This window comes from Ordospora colligata, assembly GCF_000803265.1.
Source record: "Ordospora colligata OC4 chromosome Unknown contig_01, whole genome shotgun sequence".
Lineage (NCBI taxonomy): Eukaryota > Fungi > Microsporidia > Ordosporidae > Ordospora > Ordospora colligata.
This window is the reverse complement of record NW_014575407.1, coordinates 241,654-261,336: the sequence shown is the minus strand read 5'-3', so window position 1 is coordinate 261,336 and position 19,683 is coordinate 241,654. Positions and strand designations below refer to the sequence as shown.

The following is a 19,683-nucleotide window of genomic DNA, read 5'->3' as shown; positions in this document are numbered from 1 at the left end:
GCTTCTATGCATTATCTTCCAGAACATCTTTACAGCATAATATGCTTGGTATTCTTGATGAGGCATCATATGAAATAAAAGACATTCCATCACGAAAGCTTGGGCATGAAATAAATGTTATGTCATCAATGCAAGATATGAAAGGATAGACATCCTGGCCCACAACTACTATATCTGGTATACCTTCAATGTCAAGGTTTGGTATAACAAATGGATTAAAGCTTTGTTGCGACAACATTGTTCTTATGAATGAGTTTGTGTAATCAGTTCCTATGAATCGTCCACGCTCTCTTGATTTGAAAACATTGTCTCTTACAATACCCACCGAACAGTACTTTGTTTCTATGATACAAGGATTAGTGGCCATTTTAATTGTATCTTTGTATTCACTGGGCGACGGCACCTCTTTTGGAAGAAATGAAGAGTACAGGTCATTTGCTTCAGGACATATAATAATATCTGGAACTTGTGAAAATGCATTATTTGGCTTAAGCCCGTTCATGAAGCATGCATATGGAATAGACATACATTTTTCCGAAGAAAGTCTTCCCATGATTACAATCAGATCCGCTGGAATTTTCATAATGATCTTTCTTAGGATGTTGCCGTTCATCTCATTAAGCCAGAGATCAGAAAAAAACAGCATTTTGAAACTTTCAACGGGTATTCTATGCATATTTGTGTTTCTCATCTCAATGCTTGGAAAATGTATTTCTGTTACTTCAAAGGCATTTTTAGTAACGCACCCGTCTAATGCAACAAAAATGTTATCACACAGAAAGGCATTTCCGTTACACATGTTCATATCAAGTATAATAATGTCGCCATCATCCTCTAAGACCTCTTTTCCCTGTTTATCTCTGTAATAGCACCCGAATATTGTACAGCGTCGATTGCTTAGAAGATATATGGGTGTTATATCCTTGTTTATTCTTTGCTTGAGTCGTTTATATCTGTGCATGAGATCTGTTTTCCTGTATTGCTGGTTAATTATGGTGTATGGAGTCTGTGTGTATGCTTTTGTAGATTCAATGATTTCCTGGAATAATCTTAAATCTCCCATATTCGGTCCATTTCTTCTCTTATACTCTGTAGAGATGTGCATCAGCATACACTCGTCTGTAATCTTGGTGTTTAAATATGCCAGTGCATCTGAAGAAAGCAGGATACCATTCTTTTTGGTCAACTCTTTGTATATCTTTGCCTTCATGGCCTTGGGAAGTTGTTTGATTTTGAAGAAGTTATTTTATGCATTGAAGTATTTATTGAATGCCTGGGACTCTTTTTGAAGAAGTTATTTTATGCATTGAAGTATTTATTTGGATTTTTTAGACTCTTTTTGAATCTGCTCCTTAAGTGCATTGTATTTGTCAAAGATGCTGAAGTACTCGTTTTGGTTGTTTCTAAGTTGCTTAATCAGCATGTCACTTGAAACGATTTTTTTGTTCAAACTGCTTACTTCGTCTTCGAGCTGCTTGATTTTTTCCTCGCTTCTTGCATTTCCGCTCACAATGTCCTCAACATACTTCTTCTGATTCATGGATTGCTTCCTGAGCAGCAACGCTGACTCCTCCTCTTTGAATAGCAGCGACATCATCTTGATGAACATCTGGAATATCACTGCAAGAAACAACGTAAACCCAGTCAGATACAGATTCCGCTCTGCTTGGTATAGAACAAACGGATTGGCATAATCCTCACCAGTGTATATTTTATATGCTGAGTCAACAAACATCACAAGAATCATCGCCAATAGCACATACAAAATGTGTAGAATCCCTCGGTACAACTTAGATGCCATAAACACCTTGAGAATGCTCTTCTTGAGACCCTTTGATACAGGAAGCAACATAAATGTAAACACACTCATCTCTACAAGCAGCACCGCCTGCACAAGATTCGTTGTAATCCCCATCGACTATGAAATCAAAACAATCACAGCCAAATCCACACTCTGAAACAAATCAAGCAACTTCATCAACACAAATACACTTTAAATCACTCTTTATTTTTCATCCACAAATTCAAGCTCATCAATGAGGCCTTGTCTAAGCCCAACCAATTCATTACGTACTCTTTGTGTAGACACATTCATCTCCTTATATGCATTCATTTTCATTCTGATTTTTCTAAGAAATGCCTCATATATAACATCCATGAGTCTCTTGATCTTAATTCTTTCCATATCTCTCTGCTCAATGGCCTTGCTCACTCCTGCATCAAGCATATGCCTCATGGCCCTTTCCTGCGAGCATTTCCCAATATGCATCATCGCTGCTTTCGAGCATGCAGATGCAACACAAGGATGCACCACCCCACACACAAATGAAATTACGCACATTATTGGGTTCTCAGCAGTTACAAACACTGGTCCTATCTCAGAAAACCCACTCTTTGGTAATGCATTCTCCAGAATTGGAATCCTTAAAAAGTAAAATACACACTCCTCCTTGGACTTTGTCTGCACGTGCTGGCTTACAAGATTCCACTCGTCTCCATACTTGTTGATTCCCTCAAGAAGGCGCAACTCCTCCTCTTTAGACCACATGCTTTCAACCAATGGCTCGTTCACTGCAAAAAAATCAGATCTCAGCACATCATCAGCATATGATCTTTCATCAAAACACTTTTTGCATTTAAATATCATGCTCTTAGTAAAAAACATAACTTCTTCTCCACAATCACATCTTGATTGCTTCAAGCATGCCTTGTAGTCAACAGGCATATTTATGACTTCCTTATTCTTTTCTTGCGTATCTGTGGGGATATGCTTGTCATCACTGCTTTCTCTTGTTCTATTCCTCATTGCTTCTACACTAGCTATCTCTTTCTCAATCAGGCTCCTATAATTTATCAGCCCCCATCTCTCAGCAAATGCAAATATCTTGGCAATCTCACAAAATCCAATATCATTCATTTCTAACGCCTTTCCAAGAGTCATCGGTCTGTATCCATTTTGATATTCACAAACAATCGCATCCCTGGTACGCACATATGCTTCCTTTCCAATCATACTCACAACTTCATCCATACTAATCTCTTCCAGCGAGCTTACCTCTCCCTTTCTATACCACTTCGGCTCCTTCAATATATATGTCCCATCATTATCGATTACATTCACTCCTCCATGCATTCGAAAAGATCGGGCATACTCAGGTGGAATAGCATTGGGTCTCTTACTCCCATATATTTCCTCTATCTCCACGTTCTCCTGCAATGGGAAGATGTTTTCCATTAGGGTGGCTTTACGACAAAATTAAGAGCCAACAAATTTATTCAAGCTCATCATCTTCTACGCTCACTCATACCATGTAGAGCCACAGCGTCACGTGAGCTTTCCATCTAGAATATATCATCGTCATCGATTGATGAGTAATCATCTTCCAGATGGTCATCAACATCAACCCTATACCTCAATATCCCGCCTATGCCTCCAAATCCTTCAACAAACTGCGTTCCCTCAGAGCTTTTGTCACTCACAAACACAAGTGTGCATCCAAAGCCCTTGTAGTTCTCTGCAATCCAATCAACAAACATCTCCTCGTCTTTCATATCTGAGAGACTCTCATATACAATCAGTGTCTCAACTGCACCCATGTCCAAGCAGTGCATCGTCTCTCTCATTGTAAAGCAAAATTTCCCGCTGTCCGTATTGATTTCATTCAGAAACCCTTGTATCACTTTCTTTTCCTTCGAGAGCTTTACATCCTTCAGAACATCCTCACACAGCTCAACCGCCTGATTCAATCCACCCTCTCCTCCATAGTTTGTATCGACAGATTTAATCACTCCTATTCTACTGTCAAGCACCTGAGCTAGCTCATGTTTGAGATCGGACTGTCCTGCAAGGATTATTCCCTCTACATTCATTACACAATTTGTTAGAAACAGGTTCACAGCTATCTCAGCCACCTTCTTGACATATGCATGTCTCTTCTCAACCCTAAGACGTGCAAACCTTACGGAAGACTGTCCTCCCCGTCCATGCTTCTTCGGAAGGTCCACGTGGATCTGCTGCAAGATTGTCTTCACATTTCCTTGAAGAGTTGCAAACATCGTTGTATGCCCGTCAATCACAATAAACCCGTACTTCAGCTCATCCTCAAAAAGCGAAAGCAAATCATCGACATGGAACTTTGAGTCACACATATACAGCGACGTATTAACAGGCTTTATTGGCTCTATACCAACACTCACTTTCTTCTCCTTATTCTGATCCATGAGCACAGTCCCAACAAATATCCCAAGCCCATTCGGCGGTGTCTTTGTGTACTGCTTAAGCTTGCACTGTGCAGATGTTATGGCTCCAAGGACACTCAACCTATTCACCCTAGATTTTATATTCGATGCCGTTCCGTATTCATCAGTAAGCATCTTCGAGACCCTGGATATCTGGTCCTTAGGTGGAATAATAATCGATATCATTGATGTTCCGTTTCCTCTACTATCGCGAAGATTCCGGAGAAGTTTTTTCATCCTCCACATCTCCACCTCGTCAAGCATCTCCTGGGGAGTCGTAATATTTTTATGCAAAGTACTAATGCTATGCCAGGCTTGCGCATGAAAACTATTCCGCACATATATATAACCAGTAACATAGTCAATGGCATAGTCAGCAACATAACCAGCAACATAATCAATGGATAACCAGTAGTATAGTCAGCAACATCAAATACATATTTCAAATAATACAAATCAATACAACTGGCTCAAATCACCTTTTATTACGTTTACAGGCATTTATATTAATCACAACATCATCAGGCTCCTGCTCGCTTGGAAGACTTGCATTCTCAATGCGCTGCTCCTTATATTCAAGCACATTGGCTTTTTGCAGAAGTTCGCTTATGAGATCACATATTTGGTTCTTGCTTTCTTCGCTGCTGCTTCTTTCCTTCTCTGCATTGTAAACCATCACCGCCTTGTTGCAATACTCTTTACTCATTGCAAAGTCCTCTAGAAACTCATAGCAATTACAAATAGATAGGTAAACATCTGCATATCCAAGATAGTCCTTCTCGTATATCTTGTCCATCACAGCAACACATTCAATAAGCTCATGCAATCCATCTCGGAACTCATTGTTTAACAGACATATCTCACCCAATAGAAACTTTGATCTGGCAAGGCATGAATAGTCTTTCAGAATCACAAATGCATTCTTACATATCTCTAGCATGTTCCATGCCGTTTCAAGATCATCTTCCGCCCACTTCCTTTCCTCAAGATTCAGTCCCTTCTTCTCACTGATCCGTGAAACCTCATCCATGAAAAACATGTTTGCATTCATAATGAGTGCATCTGCATACTCAAGGTACAGGTATGGGCTTTTTCCATCATCTGGATTCACAGTCTCCAGAATCTCAGTGTATATTCCAATTCCATGTTCAAACTCTCCCTGGGCAATCGATGCCCTTGCCTCAACTATCAATGGAAAGCTCGTCTCAAGGTCCTCCATACAAGGGACAAAATATTTCTGATATATGCTCAAGATTGCTCCTTAGTGTCAGATGCAAACGCCTTCAGGCATGCTCTGGGATCAAATCCAGGAAACTCGCAGTGGTATTTCCATCCAAGTTCAACAATACTCTGTTCGTTGTCTTTAGATGTGCAAAGATATCCTTGCTTCTTTGCCCAACTGATAATCTGGAAAAACTCTTCTTCGCTTCGCATCACTCCAGCATTATGCAAAAGATTGCATAACCTCTTTTCTTCAATGCATGAATGCTCAAGAATAACAAATGCAAAAATTACAACGATTCCCTTGAAATCTTCTATTGGGATTCTTGGAGGCATCCTCGAAGGTTTTAACCGTCTAATAAAGAACTTCTCTGCATGCTCAATGCCCACAAGTCTACCTTTGTTGATTCCTACTAATTCAAGTCCTAACTTTTGAAGATGTGTGTCTGCCTGCCTTATCAGCATATGCATTTCTTTTTGTGTAATTCCAAGACCGTCTTTAATGCTTTGCTTTCTGATTGGCATTGAAACGCTTTGCTTATCAATAATGATCCTGATGAACTCTCCAACCAATGTCCTGAGGTTGTCCATGAGATGGGTGCCTGGTATTTTTTCACAGATGCTTACCCACGCAAAATGTCATCCAGCTTTGTGAGTCTGACACCGCTGATCAGAACGGATCTTGGTGTATACTGCCACCTGCTTGAAATAGACAACACCAAGATATTGATAAACTGTGGTGCGCCTAAGACGATGGAAATGGCTATTTATGAATCGTTGATGCCGCGAATTCTTGCATGTGATGTCATATTGCTCACAAGTTTTGGCATAAACTGCATTGGAGGATTACCACACATTTTGCATAATAATTATTACAATAAGGTTATATCATCTGTTCCGATTAAAGTACTTGGGAAAATATGCATGGAGGAGCATGTACGAGGGATGGAGCCTCCACTGGATATTGATGTGGAGTGCTTTGACAGGATTTCTGAGATAAAATATCTACAGCCAACGATTATAAATGGAGTTGAGATATGTGCTTATAACTCTGGAAACTCGATTGGCGGATGTTTGTATAAGATTAGTAAAGGTGCAGAGAAGATAGTCATTGGATTTAATGTGAATCACAGGAAGGAGAACCATCTTGATGGAATGAACATATCTGTTATAGGAGACTGTGGCTTGTGCGTGTTCACTGGAAATCATGTGCTAGCAGAGAACGTATCTGTGGTGAAGAGAGATGATGTATTTGTGAGGACGATTATGAATGCAGTTGAGAACAAAAGGCGAGTGATAATTCCTGTGAGATATTCTAGACTTCTTGAGATCTGCCTTGTTCTGAATGAAATGGCTAATCAGAAGGGATGCAAGGTTGTGTGTCTATCTTACCTTGGCAACAAGTTTATTGAGAGAGCGAAGTCTATGGTAGAGTGGGCAGGTGAGAAGGTGTCGTCGATGTTCTCTGAGGAGAAGGTGAATCCGTTTGAATTTGAGGGGATTCGATTTGTGAAGCACTATGTCGATCTTTGTGAGTTTGATGTTTTGATAGTGGTTGATGAGTGGGTTTCTGGATGTATGTTTACGAGTGTTCTACATTGCTTTAATGACAAAAACAATGTGATAATGGTTACAGATCCTCGGCTAAAGCAGATGCTTAGGGATGAATGTACAGAAGCAAAGCTGTATAATTTCAGGCTCCAGCAGAAAGTGAAGGAAGATTTAGAAGATAATAATGAGGAAATGGAAGTTGAGGAGCAGATTGATGAAGAACCTGAGGAAGTGGGAGTGGAATCACATTGGTCAGAGACAAAGCATGAGGTGTGGTGTGAATCTGGACAGGAATGCTTTCCTTCGCTTTCGAGACGACGAGCATATGATGATTATGGAGAATATGTGGATAAATCGATGTTTGTGAAGGATGTTGCAGCTGTTGAAGAAGTCCAGGAGATTTTTGTAGAGGAAGAATCTTTAAATGAAGAGAGAGAAGAGGTATGCAGAGGATTAGAGCTGAAGTATGATGTTGCATGTGTAGAGATGATGGGAGTGTCTGATCTAGGCTCATGCAAGATGGTACTGGAATCGTTGTCTCCTCGGAAGCTTGTATGTGTTGGTGAAGATAGTGATACAGAAAGGTTTTTTTACCACACATTTAAGTACATGATGTGTTTTGAGGATGTGTATTTGTGTAGAGATAAGCTTGTGCTGTCGTCGAATGTTTTGATGGGGATGGTGAAGCTGAGTGATGGATTTGAGAGTGTGAAGTACCAGAAAATAGGAACGGACTTTGTGGCAGGATTCAGAGGAATAAAAAATGGCGATATGATTGAGTGCATTGGAGAGGGGCCGAGTATGATGCTGGGACATCTTGAGATGAATGAGATGCGGAGGATGATTGTTGAAAGGAAGATGAGAGTAGAACAGGATGATGAAGGACTTGTGGTGGAAGGGTGTGTATGGATTAGGATGAGCAATAGCAGCCTGATGATTGATGGAAAGGACGCAAGTGTATTCTATGCGGTTAGAGATGTTATATATAACAACCTTGCATTTATTTAATAGAATGTGAAGTTGATTTCACAGTCACTCGAGCAGCAATAGAAATAATAAATGTTTAACAATTGGGAGAGTGATTAAATCCCTGTGTTTTTGAGATATGTGTTTTTACAAGGCCCTGATGTATGTTGAGCTGTCTAAGAAGGCACATGCTAATAAGTATGGAAAGTATGTGAAGAACGACACTATTGTGATAGACAACGGGGTGTATGAATGCAAAGCAGGATACAGTGGACAGAGTCCTCAGATGGTGTTCATGAATGTGCTCTATCGGCAGAAGACGAGTGCATCAATAGAAAGTTTTCAAGGTGCAGTGTTAAAGACCATGTTTGATGGAGATGTGCTGATAAACTTTGAGGTTCTTGAAAGCATGATTGATGAGGTTCTTGCATATTTGAAGCCAGAAAGGCTTCAGAATTTGATATTCACTGAGAAGATATACAGCCCAACACATACGGAGCTTGTGAAATTTCTTTTTGAAGTGTATGGGTTTGAGAAGATACAGATAGGTGTTGATAGCTACTACTCGTATCTATGGAACATGAGAGGAGAGGATTGTATGGTTGTAGATATGTCGCACACGGCTGTTACTTGTTTGGTCATCTATGGTGGACGAATAGCAGATGTTTACAAAATCAATTTTGGAGGATGTGCTGCCGAAGAGTATCTTTGTATGCTGATGTTTAACAAGTTTTTTGATAACAAGAAGAGTTATGGAGAACTAGTAAAGTATCTCAGATGCAGTAGAGACTATTGCAGGGAGGCGGTTGATGTGCTTGATGAGATGAAGGAAGGAGAGTATTCTAGAAGTTACTTTCTGGATGAAGAGGTCGAGATTGGGCATCAAAGGTGCATGGATGCAAAGCAAAAAAGATGTTCAATGCCAAGCAACCCAGGATCAGTGCCTGAAATCAACACAAATCTACTAAATACAATTGATTCTGAATTGAACGATGAAGAGATAAGGGAAAAGAAGAGACAGAGGATTCTGTATCATTCAGCACTTCATAGGGTCAAATCGAGAGCAGAAAAGTGCCTTGAAAAGCTGAAGATGTGTATGAGCTTAACAGAAGAGAAGATAGAAAGGATGAGTGATCCCGCTGGATTCATTAATGCAAAGAAAGCTGAGTTTCAAAGACTGAAGAGAGAGCTGGAGTTAAGGGGAAAGACTCGAAGAGACGTAAAGAATAGAAAAACATATGAATTCCAGGTGAGATTTAAAGAAGGATTGCTTACCGATGATGAAAAGCTGTTGATTGCAAAAATAAAGGATGCAGAGGACATGGACCAGGAAGTCAGACTTATTGATTCTTTAAGAATGCTTGCCAGTCAAATCAAGGAGCTGGATCCTTATTTTGAGCCCTTCACGGCAGATGTGGTAGATATCCTGAATGGATACTCAATAGGAAGGATGTGTGTGAATATTGATTTGATGAGAATACCTGAGATATTTTTTTTGCCTTCAATCATAGGCTTAGATCAGATGGGACTTACTGAGATAATGGAAAATGTTAGTAGGAAATACAACACAAGAAAGGTGCTTCTTACCGGCGGGTTTTCACAGATAGAAGGAATTGGAGATAGGATACAAATAGAAATGTCAAGTGTATCAGTAGTTGGGGATGTGCAGGTTATTATGGCAGCTGATCCTGTTAATGACGCATTCAAAGGAGCAACGATGTGCAATATGTTTCCTGTGTATACTATAGATCAATACCACAATATGGGTGCTGAGGAGATGATAAGAAGTATGAATAGCAGCACAGATTAGGCATGAGCCTGAAATTAAATAAATGTTTTGAATATTTGAATTGGACTTCAAATGTCTTCTGTATTTGCAATACGATTACCAAAGCACATAAGATTATTATTTGTTCTGGATAATATTGAGGAACGGATTATTGCCATACTAATCATATAGCAAGAAAACTATTACTTGAAATGACTTTATTTATATCTACTTCAAAATTACCTGAAGATGACTTTATTTATATCTGCCTCAAACATATTCTTGATTGTTTCTAACCTTGATGTAAAGCTGTTATCAACAATCGATTTGTAATCCTTCGAGCAGAGAATTATGCCTCCTGTGCCGGCAGAAACCATCTCCCGTATTTCTGCATCCTTACAGTGGTTCTTCACTATTTCCACATCCTTATTGTTGCAGTACACAATAAAGTCATCCTCCATTTTCTTCATACATTCATCAATAAGCAGTGCATTTAAAGGCTTTGCTAAGCATTCTTTCAATACATCTCTGTATATATTCTTGAGAATCTTCACCTTCTCCTGCAGATACTTCTGCCTGTACAAGTTTTCTAATGAGCTTTCTGTCATCACTCTTTTGCTTTCTATTTCTCTTTGCTTCATCATAAACTCGTTTTCTTCTTTCATTGTCTCTTCCTTGATGATTCTTGCCTTTTCGGCATTGTATTCCTGTATTGCCTTTATTTTCATCTCTTTTATCTTTTCATCTGCCTCATGGTTTATAAACGCCATCATCCTATCAATATCCTTGCTAGGTACTTTCTCCATTCCAAGGGTGTTTGTTCTTGTTGTTTTCTGACTGCCATGGCTACATGAATACAAACAAGCGCACAATTAAAATTAACTATTTATTCCACTTCAGACTCAAATATTCTTGACTATCTGCACAATGTCACTATCGTTTAATACATGATCCTTGCCAACCTTCTGTGGATTGTGTTTCACAGAGGTTCCCCACACAAGAGCATACTTGAGCTTAGGAAGAATCCCTTTGTGAATTGCATTACAGAAGTTCTCTACGCTTCGTTTGCTACTTTTAAGAATAACCGGATCGTTGTAATCAATTGACTGCCCCTTAGGTTTTGGATATATTCTGACAAGGTCAAGATAATTCCATATCTTTGCCAATAGCGAGTCAAAGTTCCATCCATGGTTCGCACATATTGGAACTGCATGTGGGATTCTATAGAGCAAGTCAAGCTCCTCAACACTGATTGAGTCTATCTTGTTTAGCACAAATATGCATGGAACATACTTCCTGTTGCCCTCAATCACATCAATCATGTCATCGATGGTGCATGACCCACTTGTAAAAACCTCTGCGTTTGAAATCCTGAACTCTGCAAGGACAGCTTTTACTGTTGACAGATCCAGGCTGTCTCCAATCAAGGTTACTCCACCTTTTTCTCTCTTAGTCACTTTGATCTTAGGAGGTTCTTTGTTTATTCGGATTCCAAATCCTTCAAGCTCCTTTTCTATAACTGCTTTGTGTGAAAGAGGTTTGAGTACGTCTAGGCACACAATGATCAGCGAACATGTCCTGGCAACTGCCAGCACCTGCTTTCCTCGCCCTCTTCCATCTTTAGCCCCTTCTATAATTCCAGGAAGATCTAGGATTTGTATTTTTGCTCCGTTGTAGCACAAAACACCAGGAACCGTCGTTAAGGTTGTAAACTCATATTCAGCAACAGCACTGAATGTCCCTGTTAACTTCGACATAAGAGTGCTTTTCCCAACACTCGGGAATCCAACGAATCCAACCCTTGCTACTCCTGTTTTTGCAACATCAAATCCGCCTTCTCCTGAAGATCCGCCCTTGGGTGCACTTATCAGCTCTCGCCTGAGCTTTGCCAGCTTTGCTTTAAGAATTCCAAGATGGTTGCTTGTTGCCTTGTTCTTCTGTGTTCTTGCCATTTCATCCTCTATTTCCTTTATTTTATCCATTACGTTCATCAAGGGCTTGTTCATGCCTGGCTATATTATGCATGATCTTGATCCTTCTATGAAAGTCGTTGCTGAGTACGATGTAAAAATGGTTGAGTGCGTAATGCCAGCATCGCTTTACAGACTTCCAAAGGCAGAAAAGAATCTTAAGATTGAAGGTATTCGTCTGAAACAAGACTTTGGATACGTGGAGATGAAGATGAAGCTTCCGAAGACCAAATGTGTATCTGTAGCTGGTGATGCCAAAGATCGTTCTATGATAAGTTATGGGAGTTATGGACACAAGCCATTATCTATGCAATGGTATGCCAAGATAGATCATGATGCAAACATTGTTTTTCTTCGAAAGATCGATTGTGTGCATGTTTTTAGTCCGAAATATGAAGACATTGAAGTAGATGATGCAAATAAATGTGACGGTTATCAGCTAAGAAAAGCAGAAAGTCGAGAGGAGCACGAGCATAGGAGGAAGAACATCAACTTTCAGCTCAAGAAGATGAATCTTGAGGAATTTATTGAGCTCGAGTATAAATTGAAGGATATGGATTTGAAGTGCAAAGATGATCAAGTTATTGGTAAGCCTGATAAAGTAAGGAAGACTGTGGGTAAACTCAAGAAATCGATTGAGAACTCGAAGGTAGTGAATTTTTCAGAGATGATGCTGCTTTATCAAGATGAAAATGCAGTAAAGAATGCATTACAAACATACACAAACTTTGTGCATGGCCGATACGTTATTTCTAATGCATTTTATGAGAAGAGGCTCCATTCTATCAGAAATAGTATTTTAGATCTTTTCAACCATAATGAGCGGATTCTGATGAAGGATATTGAGAATTTTATTGACGGGGAGTATTTTCTTCTTGAGGAGCTGTGCAGAAGAGATGGCAAGTATTATTACCTGAAGGGGTTCGATGAAGGGATGAATGTGCTACCTGAGGAAATAATGGGAGTGAGAGTTATGAATGCAGTTCGAAAGTTGCAACCTTGTGTGGTGGAGAAAGTGAGTGAAGAGTTGTTGGTTGATGTGGATGCAGTGAAGATGAATTTACCTGAGGGCGTGGTTGTGTTAGCAAATGGGATGCTTGCAGTGTGTGAAGGAGATACCATGAGAAAGAGGATAGTTGGGATGCTTATAAGCAAAGACGTGTGGAGGAAGTCCGATGTTATAAGAATAGCACAGAATGAGTTTAGTGATGCATCTAGATTTTTTGAGGTGCTGGGTGAGTATTGCGAACTGAAGGGGGGAGTATGGAACATTAAACAATGATTTGCAAAGAAGTGTTTGATGGCTTTGGAGCAAAAATTTGATCCCTGCGAGGCGTTGGGAGTGATGGATTCATTTGAAATCAGAAGGGTGGAGGAAAAGATGGAGAAGCTGTATGATAGCATGGTGGTGCAGATGCCGTTGGAAGGGATTAAGAAGCATCCATTTGATTGGTTTAGGCAGGACATTGATAGAGTGGTGACGGTGATTGAAGAGGTGATTTCTGATTTTGAATGTAGAAGAAGACGCGCTGAAGAAGAGATTAGAATGAGTGTGGACCTATTGAACAAGGAATGCGTACTTATGGAATGTGTAGAGCCACAAATGCCGAATTTGTGTAATCTGGAGCTAATGAAGGCATATGTGGAGAATGAGATAGGAAGAGTGGCAATAGTACGTAGAGGAGTTAATGAAAAGATGGAACGGGTGATGGACGAGATTAAGGAAATACTTGATGAGGTTCCTGATATTGAGTTTCAGGCGATTGTGTGTATGAATGGAGAAGGAGAGTATTTTGGAAAGATGGAAAGAAAAGACGAGGAGTATGTTGGAGAAGTTTCTTTACAGCGTTTGAGAGAGTTAGAAGCAAATAGAGACATGTTGAAGAGTGAGAAGGAAAGAAGAGAAAAGAAAAGGAATAGGTTGTATGGAGAGCTGTGTGTATTTTTGTCAAGATTGAGTGTGACGGATCTTGAGGTACGAATTGATCAGAAGATTTTTGTGCTTGAAGAGCTACATAAGAAGTATAACAAGGAGGTTGAGATGAGAATAAGCAAGGTTGTAATGCTTGAGGAGCAAATAAGGAGGAAAGAGGTCCGTCTGGATGTTGATTGTAAAGAGGTGGCTATGAACTTGAGTGAAGAAAACATTACAAGGCTTGAAGAGTATAATGAATATCTTGGAGAAGAGCAACGAAGACGATTAGATGAGATATATGAAAAGAAGAAGGATGTGTTGAAGAGCCTTTTTGAGATGTTTGGGATGAATATTATAGATTACGAGAGGACTGAAGAGGGAGTGGAAGAGATGACAAAGATTATTGGGGAGCTTGAGAGTAAGAAAGAGCTTTTTGTATTGATAAAGTCACTGATTGACAAGAGGTCTGAGCTTGTGGACAGAATGAATGAGTTTGAAAAGGAAGCGTCTGATCCACGAAGGTTATTTAGATCATCATTTCAACTGATAAATGAAGAGAAGTTCCGAAACAGTGCTTATCCTAACCTTATAAAGATTGAGGAGATGATACTTAAGAGCATCGATGAGTATGAGGAGCAATTTGGGGAATTTATATGTGGAGGAGTAGGATATAAAGAATGCCTTAAGCACGAGATAGATAACAGGATAGTTAATAAGACGGTGTTTATCAACAGGTTTGATTCGCCTAGCAAAAGGAGGAAGTAGAAGTGACATTGAGTATTTGAGTATCTATGATTATTCTAAGCACTTGTTACGAGCTAAGCTGACGGTGTATAACCTAAGTGCTGTTAATAAAGATTTTGATGAAATTAGTTGTTGTAAGATTTATTATGTTTAGGATATACATTTTATTTAAACGCTTGTGCTTTGGGTTCTGGAGTAAGGCTCTGCCTTCAAACCTACGCAGAATACTGCATAGAGTATGTAGGTTGATATGCAACAGGTGGGATCTCCTGCGCTTTTCCAGCCTTTGTATATTGGAACAGTGATCTTGAGTTTGAAAGCTTCGTTTTTTTGGTTGATTTCATTTGATATTTCAATGATATTTTGGTAATTGCCGATTTCGTGGCCGATTAGAAATCCAGGAATGCTGTCCATGGCAAGGAGTTCCTTTCCAAGCTCTTTTGGGAGTTTTTGTGTAATCATGTCTTCTTCGTTATTCGTATTTGTGTTCAAGATGATTCTAAGTCCTTCCGGATTATCAAAGAGCATTATTTGCAGGTTAATGATTATTTGTTTGATCATATCTAGTAGCTTGTTTTTTACTCTTTCCTGGAGCTTTGCATCATTGCCTGTTTGAGTGGAATGCAATGGAGTTTTGAAAATGTCTTCGATGATTTTCTCAATATAATGGTTGCCGTCTTCGAGTAGAATTTCGAGTACTTTTCTGGCTACTGAGAAGTATGTTTGTGCATCCACACGTCTATTGTCCTCTACATCTATTGTATCACAAAATGCCTTTGAGAACTGTTCTTCTGCTATTGTTTTGTCCATAACACCAATGTCATTATTATTTAATATTATTGCTCTGTCCATGGCATCAGCTTTATCATTATCTGGTTGGTCTATGGCTTCAACATTATCATCATTATTTGATAATGCTCCGTTCATACCTTTAACTTTATCACTATCTACTTGATCTATGGCATTAATATCCTCAGTTCTTAATACCGTACGGCATGATGCGGTGTATATAATGAAAATATTCATGAGTATGAATGGGAATGTGATCCCCATGATTGTTTACACATATGTGGATTTTATTCTTAGGCATGAATGCGATTGAAAGCAAGAGTGTGTTTATTGGCGCATGGCATGATCAAGCTCCAATTAATGGTAAGGTTTTTGGATTGGGTGTGTAGGCCAATGCCTGAATATAGTTATGATGAAAATGATTGAATTGATGTATAAATCAGTATGCAAGAGCCCTTGAATGGATATAAGAGAGATTGAGCAAAGTAGACAGCAAGCAAATGATCTTTTCAGACAGAAGAAGATGGGCGAGGCGTTAAAGATGTACGAATCTTCTCTTCTGAAGGCATCTGGATGTGCTTCTGTATCTAATGGAGATACCGCACTTTCTGAGCAGATGTCTTTATTGGCATACAACATCTCTACTGTTCATTACAAGCGAGGTAACTTTCGTAAGTCTCTGTCTTTTGCACTTGAGTCGCTAAAATATTTAGAGAATGATAAGGCAATGCAGCGGATATGCGCATTGTATTTGAGGTTGGGAATGGCCAAGGAGTTTAAGAGCATGTATGACAAGATTGGAAGCAATAAAAAGAACATGTCTGAGATTGAATATCTGGTTTCAAGGATGAAGCTGAATTACAAGACGATTGGAGTGGAAAGTGGACTGGCATGGGATGACTTGCATGAAATGTGTAGCAAAATTGCAAATGGAGATATTATTGCTGCGCCAGTTATAGAGCGTATTTTATCTCAAGGAGAAAGCATTCTTCTTGGGAGGGAGAATGTTGTATATATTGATAGTCAATATGAAGTGTTGATTTTTGGAGATACGCATGGACAATACTTTGATGTATTGAATGTTTTTAATCAAGTGTATAATCAAGAGAATGTTTTTATTTTCAACGGAGATTATGTTGATCGAGGATCGCATTCAGTAGAGAACTTTATTTTTCTACTTTCATTAAGTATCCTACTTCCGAATCGCTTTTTAATGACACGAGGTAACCATGAGCTTTTGCAGATCAACAGGAAATATGGATTTTATGAAGAGATGAACAGGAAATATACATTCAACGGTGATTTTTTGTATCAAAAGTTCCAGAATGTGTTCCAGGCATTGCCAATAGCGGTTGTGGTCAATGATAAGGTGTTTGTGGTTCATGGAGGGTTGCCTGAGGAGCCTGTGATACTTGAAAAGGTGCAAGAGATGTACAGGATGACAAATTCATACACTGATGTAGTGTTGAGAGGGTTGTTATGGTCTGATCCTGATGAGATTGAAGGAACGAAGGAGAGTGAACGAGGAGCAGGTATTATATTCGGAAAAAGCATAACAGAGAGGTTTTTTGAAGATAATGGAATTGAATTGCTTGTTCGGAGCCACCAAGCGGTAGATGATGGATATAAAATGCATCATGATGGGCATGTAGTGACTATTTTTTCAGCACCTGATTATGAAGGAACAGAGGGGTCTGGCGCATACATAGTTGTGAATCCAAGTAGGTATGGTGAGAATGAAAGGGTAAAAGTGCAAGGATCAGTGAGATATGCAGTAAGGAAAATTGATAAATCTGTAGGGAATGAGGTATTACAAGTAAGTTTTGAAAGTGAATGATACCTGGAGGAGAGAAGTGTAACATTAAAGATTTGGATTGTTTAAATGATTTGAAACATGTTTTGTGTTAGAAAACATATTTAACTTGTATTGACGAATTGAAGGGATGAAGAGTAGTTACAGCCTATCAAACGAAAGGATCAGTAAGTTCTGGCATCAGGTATTCAAGGAGTCTGCGGAGGATAGGATAATACTTAAGGAGCTGAGTTTGCCGCTGGCAAGGATCAAAAGACTGATGAAGGTTGAGGAGGGAGTGCGGATGGTGGCATCAGAAGTACCGATTTTGTTTTCAATGGTGACTGAGAAATTTGTTGAAGAGCTTACGCTTCGTGCCTGGATAAACACGGAGGAAAACAACCGGAGGATTCTGCAGAAGTCTGATCTGACAGCAGCGGTGAAGACTTCGGAAATATTTGACTTTTTGATATATGTCGTTCCTAGGAATGACTTTGCTCATGTTTTCAATAGCATTGGATCAGAAAAGATGCAAAGCCGAGAAGACATTGACTCAGAGCCTCAGGAAGCATATATGCAGCAGCATATGTTTAATGAGCGAATGATGATGAATGGGCCGGCAACACAGATTCATCAGCAAGACTTTTATGCACGGGAATGCCGAGGGATTGGCGACGTTCCTGATGCAACTGGAAATACTGTGCATCCAAGCGATTATAGAAATGCCTTTGATATCTCATTTAATAGAGAACATGACTCTTGATATGCCTACTGAAACAGCATCAGGACCTTTCAGCTGATATTGTATTGTAATAAACAAATTGTGAAGTATTAGATAATAACAGTGTATCTGATTTATTTATGATCAGTGATTCAATCCTTGCAAATATAAATATCTTAACTGTTTTAATTATATAAACAATAATAAATCTCATTGTAAACTAAATAATAATGTTATATCAAGCTTTATTTAGTCATTGCTGAACACTCCTTGAACATAGCTATCAATAATATCGATAACTTCTGGAACAAGGATCTTCCTGGTAAATTTCTTGTCTGCATTGTAGTATTCAAGCCCTTTGTAGTTTATGGCCTTTAATCCATTCCTACTCACAAGGCTCTTCATGAATGGAAAGCTTGAAAATATTATACTTCTGATTCCTTTGTTCTTCGTTGCAACAAAGAAGAAGTCAAGTCCCATGGATTTGCGGAAGCTTTCTATTTGTAGCATCAATGCCATTCCTATCTCCTTCAGAGGCACTCCTGATATTTCCTTGCCTTCTCTATCTACCCAGTCCTCAAACGAATACTTAACTGTAGATCCTCCAAATACAAACTTCCTATGACTGAACATTTTGAAGTCTTTCTGTAGAATAAGGCTTGTCTCGTGCTCATAGTCATTGTGCCTTGCACACTTCAGCTCCTTGACTATGCACTTCAGTTCTTTCTTACTTATACCGGCCATCGTTTTTAGCTTCCTGTATTCAAAGACATCAAAATGGCTTGTGCGTCTCTTAAGGTACCCAGTGTCAATAAGAATGGGAATCAGTAAAAGCCTTGCAAATGCAGAGCAAAGTGTTTCCTGATCCATGTCTCTCACTTTGTTTGATCTTTTTGAAAGTGTGCTACAGTGTGTTTTCTTTGTAAGATCGTCTCCCAGGTATTTAGAAACCAGCGTAGTTGCTGATCCAACATCCAGGTCTATGTACATTCTTTTTGCTGGTGAAACATGTGAGGAAAGTGCGTGGTGGTCAATTATCAGCTCAATTTCACAATCATCAAACACATCAGCAGGCTTGCAGTGGTCAGTCAGCAATAATTTGATTTTCTTTCCTGTTACCTGATGCTTCTCGCCTTCAAATTCAAAGTATGCACCAAGTTTTCTTGCCTTTTTAGAAAAGTGTAGTGAAGGCTTTGTAAAAAACACTAGGTCATTGACATCTATCTCAAACTTACTACAGATCCACATCAGTTCTCCTTTTGCCATGAATACATCTTTTTTCATGTTGACCACATGAATCGCATCTTCAGCATATGCTACAACCAGAGAGCTGATGAATGAATCAAGGTCACATGCCTCATTTCCCATTGCAATTGTTATGTCTCCATGCTGGATTCGTTCCTGATTGAGCTTGAAGAATGCATTCAGTCTCTTCTGAAGTAGAGTCATACTGTTGCCCCTGTCCATACTAAAAAACAAAACCTGAAACAGAAAACTGCAGCAAGTGGCACGTTTGCTTTATTTCAATATTATGCATATATTATCACTTGTGATAATGCAGGTTCAAAGATTCACAGGTTCTTGCATTAAATAACACCATCACTATTTTTAGATGCATAAGCCTCCTTTCAAATAAAGGGACGTGAGTACACTCCTTAATCCTCCTTAAACAATATAATAACTTGAAGTGAGGAGACTGTATGTTGAACCTGATTATAGGAAATGAGCATAAGAGCAGACTCATTGCACAGATAGATAGAAGGGCCGAAGAGATACGAAAGAGCAATTTGCACTTGAATGCAGATGATGAAGCGCACTTTGTGATACTTAATCCAAGCAAAGCAATGTATGTAGATACGTATCAAAGAGATGCAAAAGTAAGCATTGTACTGACATGGTTTGCAGTGGTGATGTTCATTGTCTCGTCTGTAATTCTAGTATTCATCATGAAAAACATAGGTGTTATCTGAAGCACATATTACAGTACATAAAGCCAGGTCATAATTG

General features: G+C 39.2%; 17 protein-coding genes across 17 annotated transcripts; 7 read left to right on the top strand and 10 right to left on the bottom strand.

Moving 5' to 3' along the window:
- Positions 1-4: 4 nt before the first annotated feature.
- On the bottom strand, positions 5-1,210 carry M896_012250 (DNA polymerase alpha/epsilon-like protein; the record flags this gene model as incomplete). The annotated part of the gene is made up of 1 exon (XM_014709125.1): positions 5-1,210. One exon carries the CDS (start codon positions 1,208-1,210, stop codon positions 5-7), a length of 1,206 nt encoding a protein of 401 aa, XP_014564611.1.
- Positions 1,211-1,315: 105 nt separating this feature from the next.
- M896_012240 (uncharacterized protein) lies at positions 1,316-1,915 on the bottom strand (the record flags this gene model as incomplete). Its single annotated transcript, XM_014709124.1, has 1 exon — positions 1,316-1,915. The coding sequence occupies one exon, from the start codon at positions 1,913-1,915 to the stop codon at positions 1,316-1,318; it is 600 nt and encodes a 199-aa protein (XP_014564610.1).
- A 90-nt stretch (positions 1,916-2,005) lies between these two features.
- Positions 2,006-3,235, bottom strand: M896_012230 (subunit RSC8 of RSC chromatin remodeling complex; the record flags this gene model as incomplete). The annotated part of the gene is made up of 1 exon (XM_014709123.1): positions 2,006-3,235. One exon carries the CDS (start codon positions 3,233-3,235, stop codon positions 2,006-2,008), a length of 1,230 nt encoding a protein of 409 aa, XP_014564609.1.
- A 107-nt stretch (positions 3,236-3,342) lies between these two features.
- On the bottom strand, positions 3,343-4,503 carry M896_012220 (eukaryotic peptide chain release factor eRF1; the record flags this gene model as incomplete). The annotated part of the gene is made up of 1 exon (XM_014709122.1): positions 3,343-4,503. One exon carries the CDS (start codon positions 4,501-4,503, stop codon positions 3,343-3,345), a length of 1,161 nt encoding a protein of 386 aa, XP_014564608.1.
- Positions 4,504-4,714: 211 nt separating this feature from the next.
- M896_012210 (uncharacterized protein) lies at positions 4,715-5,458 on the bottom strand (the record flags this gene model as incomplete). The annotated part of the gene is made up of 1 exon (XM_014709121.1): positions 4,715-5,458. The coding sequence occupies one exon, from the start codon at positions 5,456-5,458 to the stop codon at positions 4,715-4,717; it is 744 nt and encodes a 247-aa protein (XP_014564607.1).
- Positions 5,459-5,487: 29 nt separating this feature from the next.
- Positions 5,488-6,051, bottom strand: M896_012200 (uncharacterized protein; the record flags this gene model as incomplete). The annotated part of the gene is made up of 1 exon (XM_014709120.1): positions 5,488-6,051. The coding sequence occupies one exon, from the start codon at positions 6,049-6,051 to the stop codon at positions 5,488-5,490; it is 564 nt and encodes a 187-aa protein (XP_014564606.1).
- A 45-nt stretch (positions 6,052-6,096) lies between these two features.
- M896_012190 (beta-CASP domain-containing protein) lies at positions 6,097-8,019 on the top strand (the record flags this gene model as incomplete). Its single annotated transcript, XM_014709119.1, has 1 exon — positions 6,097-8,019. One exon carries the CDS (start codon positions 6,097-6,099, stop codon positions 8,017-8,019), a length of 1,923 nt encoding a protein of 640 aa, XP_014564605.1.
- Positions 8,020-8,137: 118 nt separating this feature from the next.
- M896_012180 (uncharacterized protein) lies at positions 8,138-9,787 on the top strand (the record flags this gene model as incomplete). Its single annotated transcript, XM_014709118.1, has 1 exon — positions 8,138-9,787. The coding sequence occupies one exon, from the start codon at positions 8,138-8,140 to the stop codon at positions 9,785-9,787; it is 1,650 nt and encodes a 549-aa protein (XP_014564604.1).
- A 197-nt stretch (positions 9,788-9,984) lies between these two features.
- On the bottom strand, positions 9,985-10,551 carry M896_012170 (putative subunit E of vacuolar ATP synthase; the record flags this gene model as incomplete). Its single annotated transcript, XM_014709117.1, has 1 exon — positions 9,985-10,551. One exon carries the CDS (start codon positions 10,549-10,551, stop codon positions 9,985-9,987), a length of 567 nt encoding a protein of 188 aa, XP_014564603.1.
- Positions 10,552-10,647: 96 nt separating this feature from the next.
- On the bottom strand, positions 10,648-11,736 carry M896_012160 (putative GTPase; the record flags this gene model as incomplete). Its single annotated transcript, XM_014709116.1, has 1 exon — positions 10,648-11,736. The coding sequence occupies one exon, from the start codon at positions 11,734-11,736 to the stop codon at positions 10,648-10,650; it is 1,089 nt and encodes a 362-aa protein (XP_014564602.1).
- Positions 11,737-11,785: 49 nt separating this feature from the next.
- Positions 11,786-12,997, top strand: M896_012150 (uncharacterized protein; the record flags this gene model as incomplete). Its single annotated transcript, XM_014709115.1, has 1 exon — positions 11,786-12,997. The coding sequence occupies one exon, from the start codon at positions 11,786-11,788 to the stop codon at positions 12,995-12,997; it is 1,212 nt and encodes a 403-aa protein (XP_014564601.1).
- A 63-nt stretch (positions 12,998-13,060) lies between these two features.
- M896_012140 (uncharacterized protein) lies at positions 13,061-14,395 on the top strand (the record flags this gene model as incomplete). The annotated part of the gene is made up of 1 exon (XM_014709114.1): positions 13,061-14,395. The coding sequence occupies one exon, from the start codon at positions 13,061-13,063 to the stop codon at positions 14,393-14,395; it is 1,335 nt and encodes a 444-aa protein (XP_014564600.1).
- A 147-nt stretch (positions 14,396-14,542) lies between these two features.
- M896_012130 (uncharacterized protein) lies at positions 14,543-15,400 on the bottom strand (the record flags this gene model as incomplete). Its single annotated transcript, XM_014709113.1, has 1 exon — positions 14,543-15,400. The coding sequence occupies one exon, from the start codon at positions 15,398-15,400 to the stop codon at positions 14,543-14,545; it is 858 nt and encodes a 285-aa protein (XP_014564599.1).
- A 223-nt stretch (positions 15,401-15,623) lies between these two features.
- On the top strand, positions 15,624-17,000 carry M896_012120 (calcineurin-like phosphoesterase; the record flags this gene model as incomplete). Its single annotated transcript, XM_014709112.1, has 1 exon — positions 15,624-17,000. The coding sequence occupies one exon, from the start codon at positions 15,624-15,626 to the stop codon at positions 16,998-17,000; it is 1,377 nt and encodes a 458-aa protein (XP_014564598.1).
- Positions 17,001-17,106: 106 nt separating this feature from the next.
- On the top strand, positions 17,107-17,718 carry M896_012110 (subunit C of CCAAT-binding factor; the record flags this gene model as incomplete). Its single annotated transcript, XM_014709111.1, has 1 exon — positions 17,107-17,718. One exon carries the CDS (start codon positions 17,107-17,109, stop codon positions 17,716-17,718), a length of 612 nt encoding a protein of 203 aa, XP_014564597.1.
- Positions 17,719-17,925: 207 nt separating this feature from the next.
- On the bottom strand, positions 17,926-19,125 carry M896_012100 (putative phosphoesterase; the record flags this gene model as incomplete). The annotated part of the gene is made up of 1 exon (XM_014709110.1): positions 17,926-19,125. The coding sequence occupies one exon, from the start codon at positions 19,123-19,125 to the stop codon at positions 17,926-17,928; it is 1,200 nt and encodes a 399-aa protein (XP_014564596.1).
- A 251-nt stretch (positions 19,126-19,376) lies between these two features.
- Positions 19,377-19,646, top strand: M896_012090 (uncharacterized protein; the record flags this gene model as incomplete). Its single annotated transcript, XM_014709109.1, has 1 exon — positions 19,377-19,646. One exon carries the CDS (start codon positions 19,377-19,379, stop codon positions 19,644-19,646), a length of 270 nt encoding a protein of 89 aa, XP_014564595.1.
- Between the last annotated feature and the right edge of the window lie 37 nt (positions 19,647-19,683).